Below are 27,073 nucleotides of genomic sequence, written 5' to 3' on the forward strand. Positions count from 1 at the left end.
AAAAACAATTTAATAAGAAAAATAATTAGCAAAATAATTAGATGACTAATAATCTGAAATTAAGCTTAATCGGGTCAAAGTTGTGTTAATTGACGGTTGACCGTAAAAAATTTACGACACCGTAAAAAATGAACATAAATGAAACGAATTTCATATGTTATGAAACTGTTTTAAAAAAAGTGGTCATATATTTAGAACCAAAATTGAGCTTTACTCTAAAATTAAATCATCCCCCAAATTCCAACCCTTCTTCTACCTCACAAGTCACAAGTGCGGCACAAACAACAAAATCACCTTTGCCATCGTCAATAATTCTCCATAAATTCATGGAATAAATTAAATTTTCGGATTCTTTGTTTGTTCATGATTCCCATATGAAAATTCTTCTCTAGAATTATATGATTAAATTGTAAAATTTACTGTAACCAAAAATGGGAAAAAATCAAGCGTACAAAGCGATGCAAAGATCTCGGCTTGGCTCGAGCTCCGCTGCGCCGGACGAGGTTGAAGATGGCATGGTTCGTACCCTTCCATACCGTATACTCTAGAGCTTATTCTGTTTTTTTTATTCAAATTAGATGTTTAATTTGATGAAGTTAGTTGATGGAGATGCTCCACTTCATGATAATTTGTGATGTTAATACCTAAATTGAATTGTACTGTAAATGAATTGATTAAATTGACATTAGAGGATTTATGATGAAAATGTGTAGTCTTAAACTTGTTGGAGAATTGATATCAGCTGAACAAATTAGTAAGTATTTAGTGTTTTTCTTCCTTTTGTCTGTTACTGAATTGGGGCTTATTTTGAGTAGATTGTTAGGGTTTTATAATCATAAAGCTATTAGCCTATGATCAATGCTCTTGATATGTTTGAGGTTTTGTTGAAGAAAAAATTAGGGTAAATCTGATTCCGATGTGGTTTTAGTTAGTTCAGTTTTCTTTATTTTTTGGTAATTCTCCGTGAGTGTAAATGGTTAAAATCCATCTGTGTGATAAGCTTGACTGAGTTGAAAGCGAAGAAAAACACTAGATAGTAGTACTTAGTATTGGTAATGAGCATAGGTTGACGTGATTGGAGTTGAATGCTATAAGTACCAATTTGTCGAATCTGCAATTTATTCTCGAAACCAAGGGGGTAATTTGACTTAATATTGCCTGTGCTATGCTATTTTTTAGGCTGCTGATTCTTCAGTTTTAAACATGTACGGACATTCCGAAGAAAATTTTACTTTTGCAATGTTAGTTAGTATACCTCGGTAGACTGGCCTGACTTATCTATTGGTTGAGTTATTTGCTATTCGTCATTTTGCTGCTGCTACTTCAATGCATTTTTGTCTGTGCATTTTTTCTGATGAGGACTGTCGCAGGTGGATGGTTCATTTCATTCACCAGAATGGCATGCTGCTCGTTTGGCAAGTCTCAAAACTTCTCATACAATTACGTGGGAGGAGTACAAAAAGAAGCAAAAGGTGATTTATGGGATCGGTTCTCTTAGGCTTGCGTTTCTTGTGTCTTCATAATCCTAATTCTCCTTGTGCCGAACATCTTCTGGCTCAATGCTTCCTTGCAAATTCTCAGTTAGTCGACCATGTTCTGTATGTTTACTTGGTTTAAGCTTAAAATGCGGCTTGTTAGCTTAAATATGTAAGAGTCTAACGGCGCATTTCCTAGGAGGAAGAAATGAGAAGGGGCGAGTTGGAAGCGGATAAAGACAAGATGATGAGAGAGTATAGGGCTCAGCTAGATGCTGAAAGATCACGTAAACTTGCACAAGGGAAAAACCACTCCAGCAGCAAATCCAAGCGCAAAAGGGGTAATTGTTTGAGTGACTAGTGTTTTTCTTGGCCGATAAATAAAACTACTAGCTTCTTATGTTATCAGAACTGTTTTTACAGATAAGGACAGAGACTCAAAGAAACATAGCAGCAAGAAACGGAAGGTGCATACCACACTTCCAATTTAAATATTCTACTCGTTATGATTCTCAATGATGTTTCTGTGGCTTATAATTGTTACGAAACTAATGCACAATAACTTATAACAATAACAGATGGGTAAACGAAGTGTAGAATTGATATTTCCCAATTTCTTGTGCAGTATAAGTTCTCTAGCTAGTCTTTAATTTTTATCACCCTCTCTTTTTCATGAATGCACGAATCTTATTCCGAACTGTTCTGCATATTGGAAGTCTTCATCTTATTTTAGTCGAGCAAGTTATAGGAAATGACTAAATGTTGTTTATAAATTACAAATATATAGGACAGGGACATGTGCAATTCTACTACTCTTCGAACTACTCATTCCGCTTCCTAGGCCTAGACTTAGAGCAACAATATGCTTTTCCGACTGAATTGCATCATAATTATCCTTCTCTCAACGCCCTTTTTGTTTAGTTTCGTTCTGCACTTTAGACACTGCCATCTCAATTGTCCTCTCAACGTTACTGGACAATAATTTTTTAAAAAGTAATATTGTTTACTGCTTCATTGTGGATACCAATTCTAATTAAGTACACACGTCATTCAATTTTAGCGTTCGAAGAGATCTTCAGATTCTAGTTGTAGCTCCTCATCAGAAATATCTAGCTGTGATGATGACGAGAGAGAGTCAAAGCGATCAAAGTCGAAGTCGAGGCGGAGCAAGAAAGAGAAGAAGCGGCGCTCAAGATCAAAGCACTCGAGCAGTGAAAATGAAGAAGTTGACGGCCCTCTGCCCCTTTCCAGATTCTTCGGGAGCGTGAAAAGTTGACCTCTGCTCAATAGCTACGTCTCGATGTTGCTGTGTAAGATGCGCTCTTCCCTTCACTTATTAAGTCTAAAAGTTGAATCTGATCAAGTTTTGTGACATGCATCTTTCATATGAACATTCATATGCAAACTTATAGAACATTGTAATATTCCATTGTTTTGTAGATTTTGAGCCATTGAAAGAAAATTACAATTTTAACTGGAATTTATGCTGTGCACATATGTTTTTTACTTGTCCCTCATAAATTAATTAGGATCATCCAATCAATAAATTGTGTAAAAATTTAAGTAATACTCCATAACTCATACGAAACGGGATTTACTAGGTCGATTTCAAATTATTGATTAATAACAAGACTAAGTTACTTTGAGAATAAATTCGATCACTTCACTAGATACTACTCTCTTTGTCCCTGAAAATGTGTCATTATTTTCTTTTAGACATGTCCCTAAAAATTTATTACTTTTCATTTTTACATCTTTAGTAGTGGACTCCACGTTCCATTAACTCATTCTTACTCACATTTATTATAAAACTAATATATAAAAGTAGCACTCACACGTGCCATTGACTTTTTCAACTCACTTTTTATTACATTTCTTAAATTCTGTACCGAATCAAATGGTGACAAATTATAAGGGACGGAGCGAGCATTATTTGAGATAATTAACCTTGTCACCCATTATTAACATTTCAAGTCGCAACATGGGAATACACAAAAACAAACCAAATTGACACCTTTGAAACTTCATGTTATCATGTAGTGCTAATAAATATCCATCAAAACTTAGAATAAATAGGGTCACTCGACCCTATAACAAAAAACTTCCCCGTGGGCAGCTCTTCCGGCGGGAGCAAGGCTAGACGAGCGCCAATCACTGCCACGGTGTCGGCTGTGTGCAAGCCCTTGCCGCCGGTCATAGAGGTCTGAGTGAAGCCGGGGCAGAAACAATTCACACTAATTAGGTCTTTCCCTTTGTAACGTCTAGCCAAAATTTTGGAGTATGAATTAAGAGCCAATTTTGAAATTGCATAATCAGTCCAAATTTGAGGCCATCCATTGCCTTTCCATGTCCCATTTTTCACATCTTCCAGAAATAAATTCATCATTCCATCTAATTGGGATTCCGATAGATTTTCTTCATCGACAAGCATTGCTTTTAATTTGGGATTCTTCAACTTCTGCAGGGGAAACAAATACTCGTTCTATGATTTTGTTGTTGATGCAACAAATAATGACATTTTAAAACCCAACGCTATTGAAATAAGATTGGTCGATTTGAAAATTTTATCTAATTATCAACTTAGATTTATTTGTGAATGTCAAAAACTTTGGTCATCCAAGCTTTTATCATCCAAACTCCAAAGTCTACATCCTACTTTATTACAGTATTTGACATATATACTTAGATGAATGATATGCTACATATCTTAGAGGAACAATATGCTATATACCTTAGAGCATCTCTAAGGGGAGAGGTAAATGGAGAGGTAAACTAATATAACTACCATATTTACCTTTTCTTTATGAAAAAACATTCTCCAAGAGGAGAGGTATTTGAGAAGGTATTATACCTTTTTTCCATTTTGAAGAGGTATCTTTACCTCTCCATTGATGGAGAGGTAAAATCATATAACCACCATATTTACCTTCTTTTCATAAAAAATCATTCTCCAAAGGGGAATGTATTTGAGAAGGTATTACACTTTATGTTTTTTTAATGTTTGTACTATTATTTTATTTTTTTTAAATGATATATCTTTCTATATACCTTTTATCCTTGGAGTTGATTGATTTTTGGAATGGTATATTGCACTTTTTTAGAAGGTATAAACATGATATACCCTTTTCATTTACCTTCTATCCTTGGAGTTGCTCTTATGTGAGCTATGTATGTGAGCATGTTACAGACGTGCTCCCTAACGAGGCCGGTTAACTAACTTCTCAGAGGGATAAGGTGATCGAACCTTCGACGTTCTCGAAAGATAGACCACGAATTGCTGATTTTCGGACGTTCTCCGACGAACAACAATTAGGAACGAAAGATAATCTTCTTGTTGCTCAAGACAAGTTTAGGAAAAGTATTTCATTGATTAATTGAATTAATTGAATGCATAAAATGATAACAACCCATCCCTATTTATAATAATAGAACTACTACCCTAACTTAATGAACAAGAAACAAATATATGAAAAGATATTCAAATCTAATAATATCTAAACTAATATGAGAAGGATAGGGTGAATCACAATTAACTAAATAGAATAATATCTTATGGATATTCCCTAAGAATATGCAGAGGATGATCGTATCAACTCCCCCACGGTTAAAATCCACCTTGTCCTCAAGGTGGGAACAACGAAGCAACTAAGAGAGTTGAAAGCCGACTTTGGCGAGGCATCTCCTCCTGGATCAAACACACACCGAACAACTGAGCGTCTCCCTTCACCACTTCCGTAAGAAATCAACAAAGGTGGACTGATGTGGTCGTCCAAATTAAATGCTAAAATGGGAAGCTCTGCCACACATCCATTCACATCCACATAGACACAAACAATTACGGGCAACCCGGTGTAAGCACCATCTCCTTTCTTGCCCCAACAAATTTCAACAACACTTTTGGGTGGCACTTGAACAACATTGAGTGAGGCGACGACCTTCTTCACTACATCAGTGGAATCGTCCTTCTCTACATCGTCTAGCAATGCCACTTCCTCCTTCACTTCGCTCCTATCGTGGCTGTGCAGCAGGTAGATTTCCACAAAAGATGAAACTTGTTGGTCTTCGGGTATGTCATCTCCACTTTCCCTAGATCCCCTATTCTCACTAGGCAAGCCACGATCCATGGCTTCTTTTACTCCTGTCTCTAATATGGAGTCCTTTGAATCACATAGCTCCTCTACTCCCTTACCACGATCAACAATGCAATCTGAACATGAATATGCAATCTGAACATCTAAACTCGATGAATAAGCATCGACTTCTTTTTGGTCCGTCAATTCATTTGCATCATAGCTACCCAAACTCATGTCAAGTGTTGGGGAATGTGTGTGGGTAATGACCTCTCCATAACATCTGTCCTTATCAACCTCCCTCCGGTAGCGATGTGGTTGCAGTTGCTGCGGCAAACGTCGGAATTTTGCACACTCACGATCAAGGGGCTCCACCAGTGTTGGCGGTTCACATGGTGGATATCCCTGCTGTTCCGGTGGGTCCCAGCAGGTGAGCTGATGCACGGACAACGGTTGTGGTCGTGGAGACCAGCCGGTCGGGGGCGGTGGTTCGTAATCCGACACTCGCTGCCGAACGCGCGTTTCAGGCTGATCCCAACGCCTGGTTGGGTGCGCCAGTGGAGTGTTAGAGACCGGAGACCCCACATACTGTCTTGGGACTGGCAGGTCCCAGCAAGTCTGCTTTTTTGGAGGCAGAAACTGCTGCTGCTGGTATGATTCTTGCAAAAACCAACTCGGGTTAGGGCTTTTGCGCACGCAATGCGGCTGTCGGGGTGGCTGTTCCTGCTCCACGAACCGGTCCCCAGAGGTGGAGGCATTCTGTCGGGCGGTATACCCGCTGGAACTAGAACGCGCGGGCGGCGGCTGACTGTGGGGCAGATAGCTGCGGCGGGTTCGCTGCGCGTACGGCGGGGATGGAGTCGGATGTGGCGGTGGCTCCGGCAGCGGAGGTGCATGAGGGTAGCCAACGCAGCGATTGGCTGCATCCTCCGGATGGCGGCTGAAAAAGCCGTCGGGGTTGTTGCGCGACTGACTAGGTTGGTGTGGCCTGGGGTATTGTTTCCGACGAAGATTTTCCACGCGCCGATCTACTACGTCCATACGGGATTCCATCATGTCCAATAGGCGATCAAATTTTGCAAACATTGAGTGTATCTGGTGCGGGGGCTGATATTGGTGGTAAATAGCCATAACTAATAATAGGAAAAAAGAGTGAAGTTGGAGTGCCTTCTATGCGAAGAAGGGGTTTGGTGTTATTGTTTTGGTGAAGAAGGTCTCTTTCTTTTGTTGATTGGTGAAAAATGGATATGGATGAAATAAGGTGAAAGGTATAAAATAGAGATTTGTAGCTTCTCTTCGGTGGATTTTTTTGTAAGGGGAAATATGGAAGATTAGGCGTGGCTGTGATAATGGCGCTGCGGTTGGCTGGAATATTTTTTTTTTTGTTTTTTGAAATATAGATGAACGAAGATAGAGGGTGAGTACGGGATGAAAGCACCAGTTGTTACAGATGTGCTCCGTAACGAGGCCGGTTAACTAACTTCTCAGAGGGATAAGGTGATCGAACCTTCGACGTTCTCGAAAGATAGACCACGAATTGCTGATTTTCGGACGTTCTCCGACGAACAACAATTAGGAACGAAAGATAATCTTCTTGTTGCTCAAGACAAGTTTAGGAAAAGTATTTCATTGATTAATTGAATTAATTGAATGCATAAAATGATAACAACCTATCCCTATTTATAATAATAGAACTACTACCCTAACTTAATGAACAAGAAACAAATATATGAAAAGATATTCAAATCTAATAATATCTAAACTAATATGAGAAGGATAGGGTGAATCACAATTAACTAAATAGAATAATATCATATGGATATTCCCTAAGAATATGTAGAGGATGATCGTATCAGAGCATCACTCTCGTTTGACTCCCGTTTAACGTTGTTCGTTTTGATTTATATATTTCGTTTGATTCTAATACATTTAAAAACGTTATTGAAAATTTGAGAAAACGAGCAAATCGAGCTTTGATTTTAATAAATTTTGTGAAATTAAAATTCAATAAAATTTTTAATGTATTAGAATCAAACTAAATATATAAATCGTAACGAACAATACTAAACATGCGTGAAACGAGAGTGATGCTTTGAGCATATCAATCCTCTCTTAGTAATTGTAGCCTAATAAATTTATACTCACATTTAATGACCCAAGCCTTGAGCTGATATTGAGAATCCTGGCTGTCGTGGACTGGTGGCAGAAGAGCGGTAGAAGGGCCTCGGTCAGTAATTTTGGGCCATAGAAATTGGTTCGCACCACCGTCACCGCCTGCTCCACCGAATTAGTGTATAGCTTGTTGAACGACACTGCTGCATTATTTATCTGAAAACATATTAATAAATAATTTAATTTTATGCTGCGAACATTAAATTATGCTAAAACTGAAATTTTTAACATGTCTTAAATTCTGTCTCACATGATCTTGGTAAAAATTCCATCTAATTTATATAAGTGTGGATAACTCTCCTCTATGATATGTCAAAATGAATGAAAACAACCTGCTGAAAAGTGAACACTGCATAATTTTAGTTGAAGGATTTAGTCATATTGATTCTCCTAGCTAAGCTAGATCACCTTTATGTATTTTTTGAAAAATCGGCACCATCTTTTGAATAAGAATCCCATATAAATTAAAAACTATAGAAATCTAATGCTTATTTAAATCTTAATCTCTCATAATAAAATATTTTTCAAAAACAAGTTTTGCATGATAATGATCCATCTTCTAGATAAGAATCCCATATAAACTAAACTAGAAATCTAATGCATATTTAAATCTTAATTTCTCATAATAGAATATGTATCATAAAAAAACAAGTTCTGACATAATAATGAAAAGAATATAAAAAAGAATAAATGTGAAATTAGCTATATGAAAATTAGTCACCAAGAATTAATGAATTCTTCAATTTTGGTTTAGCCTGTTAGAGATTTTTAATTTAAAGGAAATCGCATCATTTGCATTTTGTAACTTTTTTTAAAAGGCATAATTGTCCTTGTGAATCGTGATATGGAATAAAATACTCCCTCTGTTCCATAGTAATAGAGACATTTCATTTTCTGCATTCGTTTTGAAAATATGATATTAAATAGTTAAAGTGGAGAGAGAGTAAAGTAAGAGAGAGAATAGTGTAGAGAAGAGTCTTATCTACAATATTCTCTTTCTTATTTTACCTTTTTCTCCACTTTAACTATTTATAATTATTTTTTCAAAATAAGTGTGCAAAATGAAATGTCTCTATTACTAAGGGTAGTAGTAGCACATAGGCCAAATAAAGTGGAACATATCTCCACACACGTTTATAGTTGACTAACTATTTAATTTTTATTTTTTTAGTTAGTCTTCTTCTTCCCTCCCTATCAAATACAGTCCTTTTTAACATTAAACTTTTAATGATTTAATTTTCGCATCATTATCTATATATCCAACAAAAAAGAATTGGTAGGGCACTCCTTAATTACTTGCACACAAAGGTTAGTTCACCTTGAAATTAAGAAGAACATGACAAATAAGACGCCACTTTTAATAGGAGCATGTCTTAAAATAAATGAAATGTATGTATGAATGCACGTGAATTTGTAGGAACAATAATCCAAAAAGATAAAATTTACTAAAACCATAATCTAATTAAGAACTCACCAGTATATCCAAAACACCAAAAGCACGTTGAAACCATTCCACAAAATCATGGATAGAATTTTGGTCAGAAATATCAAGGCTGCAAAAGTGAACGAGAAGGCCTTCATTCTTCAATGATTCAACGGCTGCAAGGCCGCGGCCACGGTCTCTGGCCGTCAGAACAACCGTGAGCCCAAGTTCCGCCAGCTGCCTAACTAGGGCAAAGCCGATGCCCTTGTTTGCTCCAGTCACTATCACCACCGTCTCCTTCGACCACCACCTGCAAATACATAAACATAACATATACTAATAGATTCAGGATGTTCAACAAATTCTTTTAATTTCTAAATGCATGTAAAATATTTTTCTTTTCGAAATATATATACTATTGGTTTCGATAGAGTTTTATTTCAAATTAAGTTACAATATATGTTGGTGAAATGTGATTTGAATTGAAAGTGATCACGTACCTTGTTATAGGAATAGGATGGAAAATAGGAGCAACAAAAATGGTGTTTGCGTCCTCTTTAGTTGACATTTTTCAAGACTATTGAAATGATCGATAGTACTATACAAAAATTTCAATGTTTTTACATGTACATATAGATAACAATTTTTCATTTAATGCAACATGTTGCTGGAATTATAACAATATATAAATATAAATAGGGAGCACTCTACTAAAAATTTATTGAGGTAGTGTAAGTTAGGTTCGTGTCTTGAATACTATATGGTCCAACTACGTGTAATAATTTCTGTGATATCTGCACAATTCAAAAATAACTTTGAATTTCTCTGAATGTTGAGTTATGTAAATAGTCTGATTTCTTAAGTTAATGTGAAAAAAATAGTAGTACAATGATTCTTCCAAGTGTTGTTACTAGTATAAAAAAAACTGTGGTCCTCCTCATGACTCTCAGAAAAATAAATTAGCTACGTATTGTTTCAATATATAATAACATATCCTTTTCCGTATCATGTTTTATTCATGGGCGTAAAATTAATAAAAATAATACTCCATTTATCATATAAAAATAATGGATGATCGTTAGTTAAGAATATTGGCCATCTTATTATTAGAGAGATAAAAAATTTCTAATATTGAAATTGCTTTTTTTATGTGATAATAGAAAATGAAAAAATAATTTATTTTTATGGAACAAGACAATATACATTACTATAGCTAGTTACGATAGGGCGTGCCACATTAAATATTACAAAAACGCTAATGTTTGATTATTAGAAGTTTAGAACTAATTAGATTAGGGAACAATCTATTACTAGGTCCACGAGGGAACGAGGCCCACTCTCTCTCCTTCTTTTCTCCTTATTTATTAAAATTCGTGCCGAACTCATTGTTCGTACTTTTTGAGAACAGAGGAGGTATAACTTAACTAATTTAAAATTAATGTACTCCATCCGTCTACCAAACATTATCCACATTTGATTCAATGCATATTTTAAGAAATGTGAAGAAAAGAAATTGAAAATTATTGTAGAATATGAGTGTAATTAGAGAATAAGTTTGATTTTATTCATTAAGGTTAATTTGTTTTTATGTGATAAGCATGCTACTATTTGATTTTAAGCTTATTTGGTTAGCTAGTTAGAGACCATTTTAGTGTTGGTAGACGGCGCCTAAGAGCACTCCCAATGGCACTCCCTTATTTCTCCCTAACTCCTGCCACATCAGCGCCACATCAGCATCACATTTTATCCCCAATTTTTAGCCAACTGCTACATTGGTTTCTCCCTTATTTCTCCCTAACTCAACATTTCATTTTTACATCATTATTTTTTATATTATTTAATTTTCCCTACAAATGTATTTAATAAATAGACTAATAATGAACAATTCATCGTTGTATTAATCATTGGAAAATATAATACAACGAGAAAAAAAAACTACAAATAAAAAACGCAAATAAACAAAGATTTAAAAAAAAAAAAAACTAAGACGCAGGGGCCGGAGGGGCGTCGGGCTCGAGGCCCATCGTAATCTGCAGGCTTTGGATGCATTTCCAGAGGGCCGCCTTTTCTTCAGGGGTCCCGCCGCCGGTGAAGTACAGCGTGTACATCTGCGTCAGATTGGCGACATTGCTCGAATAAGTGGCTTTTTCTAAGTCGATGTGGGGTTCCGACTCGACTTCCGACGTTGTGCCCTTCCCCTTCCGCCTCCCCTTCGCCTTCTTCGCTCCCTCCGGGCGCTCGTGCGGACCATCCCCACTCAAGTCGATGTGGGTCGCGCTCCCCTCGCTCTCCAAAACGCTAAGTCGCGAGCGCACCGATTTCCCGTGCAGCGCGCTGTGCATCCCCGTCCGGAATTTGGGGAGATCCTTCAGCTTATCGTAGATGTTCCAATACTTGAACCCCTTCGACAAGTACTTGCCACAATACCTCTGCATGGCCTCATCTCGGACCATATGCTCGTTCTGGCCACTGGGCATGTTCGCCAACAAGTTAGAATAAATACCGTTGAAGTGGCCGCAGTCCCTCATGAGGCGCTCCCAATGCCGACGGATCGCCTCGCTGCCATGGTCCTTCATTGAGGCAGTCTTGTGGCTCCTGTACTTCGCGGCAACCCGCTCCCAGAATATGATCTCAGTCTGGTAGTTGCTGCGCTCCGCGTTCTGTGACGTGTCCGCCCAGCAGGTGGCTATCAACTCGGACTCTTGCAGAGTGTAAGTAGTCCTTACCCGCTTCGGCCTCTCATCGGAACCCGTATCAGTCGCAGCCGACGACGCCGGCGCCTTCCCCCTCCCACTCCTAGAAGGCGGCTCGGTGGGCGTTTCTTCCACCTCGAAGTCCTCCGCGCTCAGTGTCGCGGCCTGAGATTCTTGGTCGCCTGGGGTTGATCCGGGGGTGTCGAACTGGGGCCGATACACATCGTCGACTGGAGAGGGCATTCTGCCGGCAGAGTTGAAGTACGGAGAAAGTCTCCGCGCCGGAGGAGTCTGCAAAGGAGACGGACCCGCGTATGGAAGTTGGCCGGGAGGAGAACCCATCGCCAACAACGAGTGCATCCACTGCTCGTTTGCTTCATCCGTGTTGGGAATTTGTGAACTCGACTCTTTCCCCTTACCCTTACCCTTACCCTTACCCGAGCGGGAATTTTTCTTCCAAAAGCTCATAATTTTTGGAAGATTGATGAAGATTGAAGATTGGGAGAAGAGATTGAAAATGGAGAGAATGAAGATTGTGGGTGATGAATGGAGGAAGTGGAGGAAATATTTATAGGGGTGGGATGTAAAAATAGCCGTTGGGCCGAAAAAAAAAAAATATTTAAATATCGCCGATTTATCGCCGAGCGTCGCCCACAGTGGCCGGCGATCGCTCGGCGATAATCCGGCGAAAAAACGCCGCTTGGCGAAATAACGGTAAGATTATCGCCGAATTATCGCCGATTTCACCACAACGGCCGGCGATAATCCGGCGATGTTCGGTGATTTTTCGCCGGATTTTCGCCACCCCCATTGGGAGTGCTCTAATATGTGTTGTCTGTGTTATTATGCTTGGGTAAGCGGCGTCCAATATGTTTAGCCAGTATTATATTATGTGTGGGTATGCAGTGCACATAATTAGTACAAAATATGTCTTGTTTTGTAAAAAAAGCATTGTCCATCATAACTGTTTGATGCTCCTATCCTTTTTTACCACAAGTTTTATGCCAAAAATATATTTTTGAATTTTTTCTATTTCAAAATGATTAAAAATTCTAAAATTTACCTCCAGCCCTCACTGAATTATTGTTATTGAAGACTAATCATCAAAAGTTCAGTAGTAATAGGGGCTGAAATGAATAAGAAATAAAAAATTACAGAGGATAAAATGAAGAATAATAGCTGACGAGATGAGTTTGAGGAAGAAGATGACTTTATTACAAATAATATTATAAACTTCCTAGTAAAATGTGCCAAGTTGTTGTGCTTTTTAAAAATGCCAGTTCATTTATTGGCTACTAAATTAAATTATAGGATAACTACTCTTAAAAAACTATTCGTTTTGATAGAAATATATGGATTTCTATAAAAATGCGTTTCGTTAAATTTTCTTTCTGACTCTGTAAACTAATTGTTAAATTTTCTTTCGACTCTGTAAACTAATTTCAATTTGATAACTTAATTTTCAATTAATGACTTCTAAATTATCATCTTCTCTATATCTTTTTCCAGAATCATAATTAACAAAGCATTATTTCATTTTTCTTTCCATATAATCGATGCAAACTCAAATTTTATTCTCTTATTAACTCTAACCCATAAGTTAAATTTTTAGACTTTTTTCTTTTCAACTTAATTATGCAAAAACTTCTTGTATTTTTAGTCGTATCGTTCTTATTTATAGAAAGATTACCACTAAAATTTCTCCTCTCTTATTGTACTTTACCATTGTTTTTCTCTATCTTTTTACGGTACCAACAAGTATTAAAACTCGTTTCATCCACAAGACTATTTTTCGTAGATAATGAGAGTACATATAGTAAAACATCTACTGACAAGAATTTCTGCGTCCGTCACTGTTTACTCTAAATCTACAAGGCCTAGGCTTATTCATAGATCCATGGTTGGGATCGTGTTATAGGGTTGACTGACTTATATTATTTAGAGATGCCAAAACGACCTACTAGTGTATGCATGCATTTGCAAAATAGTTGTTGCAATTGGCTTGGAGGCCCACCTTAAGATATTATTATAGTGATCAACCAAAGTAGGGACAATAATATAGAATTGAATCTTGGACCACTAAAATTTTTATTCATTCCCTCCCACTAAGTTTAGTCAAAACTTTTTGGCACATAGATTAAGAAATTGTGTTGAAAAGTAAGAGATGAGAAAAAATTAGGAAAGATAAAGAAATAGTAAAGTAGGTGATGAAATAAAGTACGGGTGATTGGATGTTTTGTTTTTTGTCAAAAAAGAAAATGACTCAACTTAGTTGGGACGGATGGAGTATTTGATAAAAATTCGTATTTAAAGTTTCAGGGAAAAAATATATGTTAAAAACGAGTGGGAGTTAATCAATATAATAAACCCGTGTTTGATTAGTGATACAAATGTGATCTTTATATGTCTTTTCTCATGTGATTTTCATTTTATTTTCTTTCAGATAAAATGTCAAACTTGACTCATAACTGTTTGATGGAAACAAACAAGTTGATCGGGTCAAATTTCACGGATTGGCTCTACAGTTTGCGTTTGGTGCTAAGGCATAACAAGGTTGATTATGTCTTGGAAAAACCAATCTGTGTCATCCCTGCCAAGGATCCTCTGCAGTTTGCTATATTTGACAGCGAAGCTCATGAGTAACACATGGATAATGCATATGATGCTCAACGTCATATTGTCATCAATGAGTTTGGAACTCCAACGACAACATGAACATATGCTTCCATATGAAATGCTTAAACACTTTAGAGTTTGCATGATTCACAACTCAACTATGGAGCATGAGATACTTCACTACCTCTTCAAGTGCAAGCTGCATGATGGATGCAAAGTTTCTTAGCATATGCTGAAAATGTTTGGTTTGATTGAGAGGCTAACATCGATTGGAACGGTACTTCCAGCAAATGTCTCAACAAATCTAATTCTGCAGAATTTCATTATGAATTTTTACATGAATACGAGTGTTGACCCGCCAGAATTGCACAACATGCTTAAGACTTATGAGTCTTCAACTGTTAAAAGGCAAATCTGTCCTCATGATGATCTCTTCTAGAAAATTTTCAAAATGGAAGAATAAGCAACCAGAGAAGAAGAATGCATCTAAGGAGGTTGTTCTAAAGCCTAAAGATGGAGGGGTTACGAAGAAGCCCGCATTATCAGAGGATGAATATCTTTTCTGTCATGAGAATATTCAAATGTCATATCAAATATGATTTTACTCCAACCATCTACACTAAACTCAAACTTAAAAGAATATCTCTATATTATGTCTTTTTTACTCACAAAATTTGAAAAAATTTAGGTTTTGGTTTTGTGCAAACCAAAGATAGGTATTTTTTTCTCAAAACCCAAAAATTGGATTGGTTTTTTAGTACTATTAGAGCTAAATACCTAGCTCATTTTTAAGTTTTAGTTTTATCCTTGGAGATGTCTTAGAAGCGAGACTGTCCAAAACTCAAGGCATTAGGTGCAATGAGTTGGGCGTGCAATTTATTTTGATGGTACAAGCACCACTTCATTTCCAGCAGGTTTTTATTGTTAGGAATAGTAAACTCATTGTCCGTTCTGTATTTGCTCTATGGTTTAGGTTAAACATCTGCACACATGCAAGGGTTAGGCAGGTTAGGTAATTTTATTTTCTCATGACATACTTCTTTTCTTGCGTGTTATGGTAGATTTACTTTCTATAAACCATTTTGAATACCGTTAAAACTTGCTGATTTATATAACTAATCCAAGTAATTTATGTGTTTACTTTCCTACTTATTAAGAGTTTTATCTAGCTTCACACACCTTCTTCCTTTCTTTTGTGACATCATTTCTGTCAGATCAACTTTTTATGGATTAGATTAGATCCTATCCATTTTTGTCTTAAATGAGCTTGGGCACTTGAACAAGTTTTGGGCACACAATTTTTTGGGCACACAATTGAGCTTGGGCACTTGAATCAAGAGCCACAAGTTCTTCAAGTAAGTGGTTAGCTCAACTTTTTTTTGTTATGTATTGTTTTCGATCGGATTGATCATTTATTGTTGTAAGAGCTAAACTTTGGTATGCATGATTTATGATGTGTTAATTAGCTATCTCTTTGAAACAATAGAGAAAGTAATACACTAATTTGATTAGTCGAAATTTGTTGCCCTGTTTTTGTATATATGGGGAATCATCAAATTGTACCTATTAGAAAATTCAGAGTATGTGGGATTATTTTATCCATAATCTTGACTTGTTGTTAAAGTTCCTTTCAAAATTTCATCCAATTTGGAGAATGGGAATTACTTTAAACAGTTCCTAAAGTAATGGAGTATAATTTGGAGAATAAAGATTAAGCCAAACATTATTTCAAACAGTTGAGATTTTGTTCACTAATTTTGGAGTAATATTAATATAAGTAATGCTCCATCCGTATGAAATTTTGTTGGTATTCTTTATCAAAAAATACCGAACTATATTGATTAAAATATTTTAAGACAGTGTGATGGAATCTGGACTCATAGGCACTTACAGTCCTCCAGATGTGCTGTTGCATACATAGGCATTTCTGACTATTTTGGATAAATCTCCATTTTATTTCTTGTTACAACACACATACAACATCCCATTTGTTTGGGATGTAAAAAAATCCATCAAATCTTAACACAAATTTACTGCATTCAGTTGCAGCGATGAAGAAATAATCTGACCTGCTCCACTTGGAAGACATGCAGCAAATCAAAATCTTGTATGACTTGTTGCGGGTGAAGAAAATGCTGCGGATGAGATTCATTCTTCGGGTTGCATCGTCAAGCATTCTTCCCGTATGGACTCGAAAAGAACTGTGGACAAGTACCTTTCCCCAAAGCTGGGAAACACAACCTGCAAGTTTATCAGTCATGTAACAGAAAATAGAACCTCAACACCAACACCAAGCTAATGCGTTTGATTGGTGAAATTATTCAAATATTCCAATCTTGATATATAAGTGCATACATGAACCTTGCATTTTTCCCATTGTGTTTATGAAATCTACAATTTATCACCAGCTTGCCCAAAACCAACATACCGTGACAAGTTTGCCAGCATTTTCAGGTCTCGTTGCAACCCTTATAGCAGCAGCAGCTGCTGCTCCAGAAGAAATACCCACCTGGTTAAAATCAAATATTACAACTTAGAATAAATGCTTCAATATGAAAACTTTTCGTCTAAATAGTAGTCTTGTGATTTCACTTGTAGTGATTCGCCACCATTATACTATAAAGTAGAATTAAACAAAGTTAAAGTCACGCTAATGTAAGAAGCAAACACCAACCAATAGTCCTTCTTGAAGAGCCAGTTGCTTTGCAATTTCTACTGCTTCATCGCTGGATATCTAGAAAAGGCAAAAGTAGTCAATTAACAAAATATGAGGAATATTTAATTTTTAAACTAGTACTTACAAATTAATATGCAAAATGAGATCTGATTCATTAGTGTTTTAAGTCATATGGACAGCTTATTATGCTTATGCATCTTAGAGAAACGAACAAAACTGCACGGCTACTTGGTATCCATATATCATGCACACACGCAGTTTAGGAGCTACGGAAAATAGTAGAGGTAAGAAACAAACAGCTATAACTTCATCGACGACTTCTAGATCTAAATTCTTTGGGATAAAACCAGCTCCAATCCCTTGAATTTTGTGAGGACCTGCAGTTTCAAATTTCAGATTTAGAGAAAGGACTACTGTAACCTTGTGAATCGACAAAGCTAAGTATGGAGACCATAAGCTTACCGGGATTGCCGCCAGTTAGTATATTACTTTCTGTTGGTTCCACGCCAATAACCTAATTCAGCAGGGGCAAGCAATTTATTGATACAATCGAGAATTAAAACAATGCCAAGTGAACAATATCTTCAAGAATACACCGTTTGATAGAAAAAAGGGAAAATAAGCTACCTTGACATTTGGATTGAGTTTTTTGAGGTAACGACCAGTGCCCGAAATAGTTCCACCGGTGCCAATGCCTGCAACAAGTATATCCACCTTGCCTTTTGTATCTTCCCATATCTCTGGGCCAGTGGTTTCATAGTGAATCTGACAAAAAAGCATACACAGCCTCTCTAAATGATCTAATGCAGTCACTTTTTTTGAACAAACACTAGCTTGAGTAAAGCAAAAGGCGGCGTTCCAAAACTCAGAAGGAGAAACATACGGTACAATGAAAGAAGTTAAAGAAGTATCTATGAGATAGTTGAACCCATGAATTCTAACAAACTGAATGAACGAAATACTTGACAAAAGAAAAGTAAGACGGTTAAGAAGAAACCTGGGGGTTTGCAGGGTTATCGAACTGTCCAAGCATATAGGCATTAGGGGTGCTTTTCAATATCTCTTCAGCTTTTTGAAGAGCCCCATTCACGCCTTTGGCTGCATCAGTTAAAACAAGCTTAGCTCCAAAAGCTTTCAAGAGAACCTTCCTCTCAAGACTCATGGACGTCGGCATTGTCAAGATGAGCTTGTATCCTTTAGAGGCAGCTATAAAAGCAAGGCCGATTCCAGTATTTCCACTCGTAGCTTCAACCAGAACACTCTAGAATGTAGTCGAGTTCCCATATAAGAACAAAGTATAAAATAAAGAAGCAACGTGACAAAACCAATCAAAAGAACAAATCAAAGAGTGGAAAATATAATTCGCATTATACCTTTCCCGGAGTTATAAGGCCTCTTTTCTCAGCATCAGCTATCATACTGTATCCTATCCTGGAAGCAAGACACCACTACAGATGTTCATGTGTATACAGCGACCTACTCTCGAACAAGAGATTCCTAAATAAATGTGTTGGTCATGGAAGAAAAAGCAGCTAACAGTTATAGATCAAAGACAGTGATTTTAAAAAAGGCACGCAATTCAAAATTTGAATGTGAAGAGTGAAATTGCTGACCTATCCTTGACACTGCAACATGGCTCCATAACCTCAAGCTTTGCAGAAACATTTGCGACACAACCTTTTACAATGTTGTTTAGGTAAACCATTGGTGTCTTCCCAATAAGCTGTATAGAGAGAGCATAAGCATTGAAAGAAAGTGAACAAACACAAATGGGAAAGTAAGAAATAAAACTTTAATAACATCCAAGTTAGAGATGCCCAAGGTTTACGGTTCGGCGGTTAACCGCGAAACCGTAACTGGCGGTTACGGTTCCAAACCGGAACCGTGAGACTAAATGGAACCGAAACCGTCACTTTTGGAACCGTGGTTCGGTTCAGGTTCCAAAATTCTAAAACCGAAACCATGCCGGAACAGCCGGAAACCGGTGGTTCAGAACTGTAAAAAACCACTAGAAAACCAGAGGTTTCGAACAGAAACCATAATCGCCGGTTTTGGACCGTAACCGCTAGTTCCGGAACCGTGACCATCTCTAATCCCAGTATTGTACTCTCTTCGTCCCTCCGTAGCTGAGTCATATTCCTTTTGGGGTTATCCCACTGTAGCTGAGTTGTTTCCTTTTTAGGCATAAAGCAATAACTTTCTTCTCTCTTACTTTACTCTCTGAATTCTCTCTTCGTCTCTCTACCTTTTTCTTTACTACTTTATTATCCATTTACTTAACTCAAACAAACGCCCCTAGTGTATCCCTCCCGATCGCAGGCAAATCCAACTGTTTGAGCCTATATTTCTAGCATTAAATTACAGAAAAAAGAATTAACACGGAGACATAGTTGAAGAGTGAAAATTGAGTGTCACAGTTGCAATCATACGATCTCAATTTGAGGCAATAATCAATATTCTCCAGCTTTAAATTCACTGGATAAATTTTAAAAGGCGATAGAGAGAGACAGAGAGATGAAATTGAAACCTGGCTAACATCTTCAGCAATGTTAAGGCCTTCAGTCGCCGCTTTACACACAATTCCACCATTACTGCCGTAGCCGATTCGAACAGCATTCTCACTAGCTAGCGTTCTAGCTCTGAGAGATCGCCTGGCGGCGGAGAATTTCAGCGAGCAGAGCTCCGACCTATCGGCGGAATACAGAGAAGTCAACGGAATTTTCGTCAACGTCGCCATTGGCTCGCCCACTGTGTGTGATTTTGTGTTAAAACTTAAAACCTAAAAGAGATCAGTGTCATTCACATATTTTACTACTCTTTAACTTCACTATCTCTCTCACCATCACTGTGTTTATACTATGTGTGACTGTGTGGTACTGGTAGTAGTACTTACCAAAATTTTCAAATTTATAACGTGTACGTATGTATTTTTGGGAAAGATACTTTGTTGGGATTTTATGAAATTTTATACTGTTCGGATGAAATTATTGTTTTAATCAGTGCTATCCCCAACTAATTATATAATCATTAAATTCAATTTACTTGTATCTCTATATCTTTACTAAAAAATTATGAGACATCACTAAATAGAGAGTACATAAATAGTTAAAAATAAGTTAAAATCTTAATAGTTATTCACTTCTAATTATTTTATTTTTAAATAAATTTTATGATTGTAAATTATAAAAATGAATACACGTATATTTAATTTCTCATTATTAGTATCACATATTAATTGATGATCATTAAGTCAATTTCATTGTAAACACTACATCTTCACGTAAAAATCATGAAACAAAATTAAATATGAAATATAATAGTGAAAAATAAATTAAATTGATAACAATCATTCTCGTCCAAATATTTTATTTTTAAGTAAATCTTAAGACTGTAAATTATAAAAATGACTACATGCATGCATGTATATTTAATTTCAGAGTGATAGTATCACTCACTAATGTATTATTACTAATTCGATTTCATTTTATACTCTACATCTTATTCACACATACACCATGAAATGAACTTAAATATGATATACTCCATGAGAGTGAAAAAAGTAAATTAAATTGACAATAGTCATTCGTGTTCAATCATTTTATATTCAAATAAATCTTTAGATTGTAAATTATAAAAATGACTACTTGTATATGTACTTCATCCGTCCCATTCAAGATGACCACCTTCCATTTTTTTTGTTTGTCCAAATCAAGATGACCACTTTCCAATTTTGGAAATAACCACCTTTCTTCTCTCTCCTCATTATAATATTCAACTACCTTTTTCCTCTCTACTCTATTCCACCTAACAACAATTCCTAAAATCCTGTGACACTCAAGAATGTGGCCATCTTGAGTGGAACGGAGGAAGTACTTAATTTCTCATTGGTAGTATCATCCAACTAATTGATGATTATTAGGTCGATTTAATTGTGTATTGTACATATTCACACAAAAATCATGAAATAAAATTATATACTCTATAATGCTCCCTTCATTCCATAGTAGAGGAAGCATTTATTTTCGGCACGGAGATTAAGAAAAATTTGTGTTAAGTGAGTTAAGTAAAAAAAGAATAAAGTAAGAAATGATAAGATAGTGAGATGAAAAGAGAATAAAGTAAAAGAGAGTAAAGTAAGTGAGAAGAAATATGTTGACTTTTACTAAAATAGGAAATGACTCCACTACTATAGAATTTATCAAAACAACAAAATAACTCTACTATTATGAAACTGAGGGAATATATCATAGTAGCAAAAAATAAATAAATATGATGATTGTGCATTGTAAAGATGACTACATATACGTATACTCCATTTCACAGTATTGGTATTACCCAATTAATTGACTATCATGAAGTTGATTTCATATACTCTTGCATCTTCGCACAAAAATAATGAAATGAAATTAGATAAATGAAATGAAATTAGATATGATATAATATAATAGTAAAAAGCAAATGAAATTAATAATAATCATTCACGTCTAATTATTTAATTTTAAAAAGTCTTACAGATTGTAAATTATAAGAAGGACTACATGTGTTATATAATATTCCCTCCGTCCCGTTTTAGCAGTTCCATTGACTTTTCAACCCTCTTTTTATAAAAATGATAGAAAAATAGTTAAAGAGGAGAAATGGTAAATTAAGAGAGAGAATAATATAGAGAAGAGTCTTATCTACATTATTGTCTCTCTTATTTTACCATTTCTCCACTTTAACTATTTTTTATCATTTTTATAAAAAGATGGCAGAAAGTCAATAGGACATGGAGTACTTAATTTCTCGATGCCAATTTAATTAAATCGATTGATGATATTAAGCCGATTACATTGTATACTCAACATCTTCGTGCCAAAATCATCAAACAAAATTAGGTATGATAATATATAATGGTGAAAACTACACTAAATTGATAATAGTCATGCACGTTTAATTATTTAATTATTAATTAATTCTTAAGATGTAAATTTTATATATATATATATATATATATATATAGAGTAGTGATATAGGGCAAGTTCTCCTTAAGTGTATAACTAGAGAACAAATTTCAATCACAAGATTATGAAATCAAGGGCTGAAATTCAGCATAGGATTTCAAAATTGGTCCAAAAAATTACTTCACTATAAGCAAGAATTGGTTCACTATATAAAGGGGGGTAAAATAGTCATTTAACAAACAAAGTTGTAGTTAGAACTTGAATTCCTCTCATTTAGATTAATTTTCTTCTGCCCGCTATCTCTTCTGCTTGAATTCTCCATCGATTATCCACCGATCCTCCTCTTTCGCTCAAATTCTCCATCAATTCTTCGCTTTCGCTCGAATTCTCCATCGACTCTGCACCGATTTCTCTCTTTTGCTCGAATTCTCTACCAATTCTCACTCATAAACGACAACTTTATGTCTTCGCCGTTGCCTTCTTCAGCTGCGCCTAAAGTTCATTTGATTCACTTTGTTGTCGCCTCCTTTTGGTTGCTCATTCCGTCGTTGCCTTCGATTCAACATACCTAATGCCTTCAATTCATAAACGTATGTTCGTCGACCTATTTATTACAGGAACGGTTCATTTTACCGATTTTATTTGCATTTCAGGTTAACGATGGAGTCATATTGTGCTTATTCATTTCAATTTACAATGAACTAAAATGTAGAAACGTGAGTATACTATTTTGACATATGAATGAAGTATATTAACTCTACATGGAGTCATATTATGCTTAACACTGAATCAAATTATGGTTATAGTAAAGTATATGATGCATCATTAATTTATATTGCTCTGTTTTTCATTTTAGTGAAGCATTTCATGCTTAGAGTGAAGTGTTTGTGATCCATGCTTATATTGCTCTGTTTTTTCTTTTCAGTGAAGTAAAACGTGTTTATAGTGAAGTATTTAATGGTTAGAGTGAAGCGTTTGTGATCCATGATTATAATGCACTATTTTATCATTTCAGTGAAGTAAAACGTGCTTAAAGTAAAGTATTTCATGCTTAGAGTGAAGTGTTTTCGATTCATGCTTATATTGCTCAGTTTTTTTATTTCAGTGAAATAAAACGCGTTTAGAGTGAAGTATTTAATGGTTAGAGTGAAGTGTTTGTGATCCATGATTATAATGCTCAGTTTTTTTATTTCAGTGAAGTAAAACGCGTTTAAAGTGAAGTATTTAATGGTTAGAGTGAAGTGTTTGTGATCCATGATTATAATGCACTATTTTATCATTTCAGTGAAGTAAAACGTACTTAGAGTGAAGTATTTCATGCTTAGAGTGAAGTGTTTGTGATACATGCTAATAGTGCACTATTTTTTCATTTCAGTGAAGTAAAACGTGCTTAGAGTGAAGTATTTCATGCTTAGAGTGAAGGGTTTTCGATCCATGCTTATATTGCTCAGTTTTTTTTTATTTCAGCGAAGTAAAACGTGTTTAGAGTGAAGTATTCAATGGTTAGAGTGAAGTGTTTGTGATACATGGTTATAGTGCACTATTTTTTCATCTCAGTGAAATGAAACGTGCTTACAGTGAAGTATTTCATGCTTAGAGTGAAGTGTTTGTGATCCATGCTTATAGAGTACTATTTTATCATTTCAGTGAAGTAAAATGTGCTTAAAGTGAAGTACTTCATGGTTAGAGTGAAGTGTTTGTCATCCATGCTTAAAGTGCTTTGTTTTTCCATTTCAGTGAATTAAAACATGCTTAGAGTGAAGTATTCTAGTGTTAGAGTGAAGTATATTGTGTTTATAGTGAAGTATATTGTGAGTTTACCATTTTGGCATTTGAATCAAGTATATTGTGTTTATAGTGATGTGTTTTATGCTAATAGTGATGTATATATTGTTTACAATGAATTGTTTTGCCTTTATAACGAATGATGTTATTAACATTTTCAAAAATTGCAGGTATACTTAATGAAAGACGGAGAAAAAGACATAGAACAGCGGAAGCAGATCATGAATGAAACTTTGGCTTCTATGATTGAAGATTGTAGTAGACATATGGACATAGATGTGGAAAAAATGATTGCAAACTTCAACAAGTTTCATGAACAATTGCACAAAGTGATATAATTCATAACATGAGTCTCTTTTGTTCACTGTAAAATTTATTTAGTTCATTTACATTAAATAGTTTGTTCATATTTTACATTAATATTTGGTTCATAGTATAAGGAATGCAGAACATACTTCACTAAAATGGAAAAACAGTACATTATAAGGCATACATAACATACTTCACTATATGCACAATATACATCACTATATGCTCAGTATACTTCACTGAAATGAAAAAACAGTACACTAAAACACATGCAGAATATACTTCACTATATGCACAATATACTCTCTCCGTCCCACTTTAGGAGTCCCGGTTGGTATATTCCATAATTGGTAATAGGTCCCACATTCCACTCACCTTTTTCCACTCACATTTTTCCACTCACATTTTATTATAAAACTAATATATAAAAGTAGGACTCACATTCCACTATCTTTTTTCACCAACTTTCATTTATATTTCTTAAAACTCGTGCCGAACTCAACCGGGACTCCTAAAGTGGGACGGAGGGAGTACATCACTATATGCTCAATATACTTCACTAAAATGAAAAAACAGTACACTTTAAGGCATGCAGAACATACTTCACTATATGCACAATATTCATCACTATATGCTCAATATACTTCACTATATGCTCAAATATACTTTACTAAATTGGAAAAACAGTACACTATGCACAATATACATCACTATATGCTCAATGTACTACATTGAAATGAAAAAACAGTACACTACAACGCATGCAGAATATACTTCACTATGTGCATAATATACATCACTATATACTCAATATACTTCACTAAAATGGAAAATCAGTACAATATAAGGCATTCAAAACATACTTCAGTATATGCACAATATATATCACTATATGTTTAATATACTTCACTAAAATGGCTAGAGTAAAGTATTCAATGGCTAGAGTGAAGTGTTTGTGATCCATGCATATAATGCACTATTTTATCATTTTAGTGAAGTAAAATGTGCTTAGAGTGAAGTGTTTGTGATGCATGTTTATAGTGAAGTAGTATATCGTATTTATAGTGAACTGTATTGACTTTATAGTGAAGTATATTGTGTGTACGATTTTGTATGGGTTTATAGTGAAGTATATTGCCTTTAGAGTGAAGTGTATTGTCTTTATAGTGTAGTATATTGTGATTACATGTTTAAGCACTCAAAACATATTTCATTATATACTAACATCAACAAATGCTTCATATGCATTTATACGGGTGAATTGTAATGAAGGTAAAGTGAACCAATTTTGTCTCACAGTGCACCATCTTTGATCGTCTCATAAATTCATAAGATAGAAAAATCAACTCTTGCGATGAAATACTAAATTAGCATATCATGAAATCGACTATTAGCGATGGAGAAATCAGCTCTGCTATGAAAATTGATATAGCAGATCGTGAAATTAACAACTGACGATGGAGAAATCAGCTCTTGCGATGAAAAGTGATATAGCAGTTCGTGAAATCGACAATTAAGATGAGGAAATCAGCTTTTGAAATGAAGATTTTGCAAGATGTGATTGTTGAACAGGAGCGTAAGCGACGGAGATTGTAGCAAATCTGCATAAGTTTTGTTGCTGATGATGCGTAGATGGAGATGAAGTTGTAGGAGATGGAAGAGGAGCACGAGAAGGTGAGGCGCGAGCATGGAGGTTTATTGGCGGCGGAGCGGAGGAGAGCGTCGCCGAAATCTGGATGATTTTGTATGAATCTGGATGAAGCGTGAATCTCACATAGATTATGGTTTCCAAAAATGCCCTTGTTAATTACTTTTTAATTAAAATATGTAAAAATAGTTAAGCAATAAGATTAATTTAGAGGATTAAGATGTGTGGCTGAGATTTGTTCTCTAGTTATACACTTAAAATTAGTTAAACATTGATCACTCCTATATATATAGAGTAGTGATATAGGGAAAGTGCCCATTAAGTATATAACTAGAGAACAAATCACAGCCACAAGATCAAGAAAATCAAGGGCTAGTTTTAACACATGTGATTTTCGAATTTGAAGGAGAAATCAGTTCACTCTATCACGGATTTACTTCACTATAAGAAGGCGGGGGTATAATGGACATTTCACAAATAAAAATAGGGTTAACATTTGAATTAATTTCTCATTTGCAGAATTCATCTCCCGCCATCACTCCTCTTCCCGTCTTCTCTTCCATTCTCGAAATTTTGTCGCTGCAATCGCTGCCGTCTTCCCGTCGCTGCAATCTGTCGTCAAACAGGTGGATTCAAATCATAATTTTTTTTCAAAATGTGAGTTGTTTAACTGCTTTCTTCAACTGATTTATATTTCTCATTCCGATTTCAATCCATTTCTTTAATACAGTAAAACTCTGATTAACAAGCATTCACTGATATTTTTGAGTTTCGAAGCTTTTCGTTAAATTAAACGACTATTGTTTCATTGATTCTATTTCTCCTTTTTTTCCCTCTGGTTTTTCTGTCTGCGTCAATCGAACTGCATCTTCTGATTCTTAAGTTGAATTATTTACCGACATATCGGATGATGAATCATTGAATATAGGGTTTCTGATCGGAACATGATTAGTGTGAAGTATTCTAATGTTAGAGTGAAGTGTTTGTCATCCATTCTTATAGTGCTTTGTTTTTCCATTTCAGTGAAGTAAAACATGATTAAAGTGAAGTAATCTAGTGTTAGAGTGAAGTGTTTGTGATCCATGCTTATAGTGTTTTGTTTTTCCATTTCAGTGAAGTAAAACTTGCTTAGAGTGAAATATTCTAGTGTTAGAGTGAAATGTTTGTCATCCATGCTTATAGTGCCTTTTTTCCATTTCAGTGACGTAAAACATGATTAAAGTGAAGTATTCTAGTGTTAGAGTGAAGTGTTTGTGATCCAT

The 27,073-nt window shown here is 35.6% G+C and overlaps 3 protein-coding genes across 3 annotated transcripts; 1 reads left to right on the forward strand and 2 right to left on the reverse strand.

The window, feature by feature from the left end:
- Positions 1-230: 230 nt before the first annotated feature.
- On the forward strand, positions 231-2,955 carry LOC125219367 (uncharacterized). Its single transcript, XM_048121331.2, has 5 exons — positions 231-518; positions 1,371-1,472; positions 1,675-1,816; positions 1,899-1,942; positions 2,536-2,955. Exons 1-5 carry the CDS (start codon positions 432-434, stop codon positions 2,749-2,751), a joined length of 591 nt encoding a protein of 196 aa, XP_047977288.1. The 5' UTR covers positions 231-431; the 3' UTR covers positions 2,752-2,955.
- A 443-nt stretch (positions 2,956-3,398) lies between these two features.
- LOC125221168 ((+)-neomenthol dehydrogenase-like) lies at positions 3,399-9,727 on the reverse strand. Its single transcript, XM_048123292.2, has 4 exons — positions 9,641-9,727; positions 9,192-9,450; positions 7,691-7,873; positions 3,399-3,933 (listed from the first exon to the last, which is right to left on the reverse strand). The coding sequence occupies exons 1-4, from the start codon at positions 9,706-9,708 to the stop codon at positions 3,532-3,534; spliced, it is 912 nt and encodes a 303-aa protein (XP_047979249.1). The 5' UTR covers positions 9,709-9,727; the 3' UTR covers positions 3,399-3,531.
- A 6,514-nt stretch (positions 9,728-16,241) lies between these two features.
- On the reverse strand, positions 16,242-19,962 carry LOC125222839 (cysteine synthase-like). Its single transcript, XM_048125676.2, has 10 exons — positions 19,654-19,962; positions 18,740-18,849; positions 18,500-18,557; positions 18,124-18,387; positions 17,754-17,891; positions 17,589-17,640; positions 17,424-17,503; positions 17,124-17,183; positions 16,878-16,958; positions 16,242-16,690 (listed from the first exon to the last, which is right to left on the reverse strand). The coding sequence occupies exons 1-10, from the start codon at positions 19,861-19,863 to the stop codon at positions 16,598-16,600; spliced, it is 1,146 nt and encodes a 381-aa protein (XP_047981633.1). The 5' UTR covers positions 19,864-19,962; the 3' UTR covers positions 16,242-16,597.
- Between the last annotated feature and the right edge of the window lie 7,111 nt (positions 19,963-27,073).

Source organism: Salvia hispanica, chromosome 1 (genome assembly GCF_029641045.1).
Source record: "Salvia hispanica isolate PSC_SH4W2 chromosome 1, Shi_PSC_v1, whole genome shotgun sequence".
Lineage (NCBI taxonomy): Eukaryota > Viridiplantae > Streptophyta > Magnoliopsida > Lamiales > Lamiaceae > Salvia > Salvia hispanica.

Coding starts and splice junctions, on each gene's coding strand:
- LOC125219367 (XM_048121331.2), top strand. CDS start 432: ATGGGAAAAAATCAAGCGTACAAAGCGATGCAAAGATCTCGGCTTGGC. Junction 519..1,370: donor ACGAGGTTGAAGATGGCATG/GTTCGTACCCTT, acceptor GGACTGTCGCAG/GTGGATGGTTCATTTCATTC. Junction 1,943..2,535: donor ATAGCAGCAAGAAACGGAAG/GTGCATACCACA, acceptor ATTCAATTTTAG/CGTTCGAAGAGATCTTCAGA.
- LOC125221168 (XM_048123292.2), bottom strand. CDS start 9,708: ATGTCAACTAAAGAGGACGCAAACACCATTTTTGTTGCTCCTATTTTC. Junction 9,451..9,640: donor CATCCTATTCCTATAACAAG/GTACGTGATCAC, acceptor ATGTATTTGCAG/GTGGTGGTCGAAGGAGACGG. Junction 3,934..7,690: donor CAAGGCTTGGGTCATTAAAT/GTGAGTATAAAT, acceptor TTTCCCCTGCAG/AAGTTGAAGAATCCCAAATT.
- LOC125222839 (XM_048125676.2), bottom strand. CDS start 19,863: ATGGCGACGTTGACGAAAATTCCGTTGACTTCTCTGTATTCCGCCGAT. Junction 17,184..17,423: donor TCGTCGATGAAGTTATAGCT/GTTTGTTTCTTA, acceptor TGCCTTTTCTAG/ATATCCAGCGATGAAGCAGT. Junction 16,959..17,123: donor CTCTTCAAGAAGGACTATTG/GTTGGTGTTTGC, acceptor GATTTTAACCAG/GTGGGTATTTCTTCTGGAGC.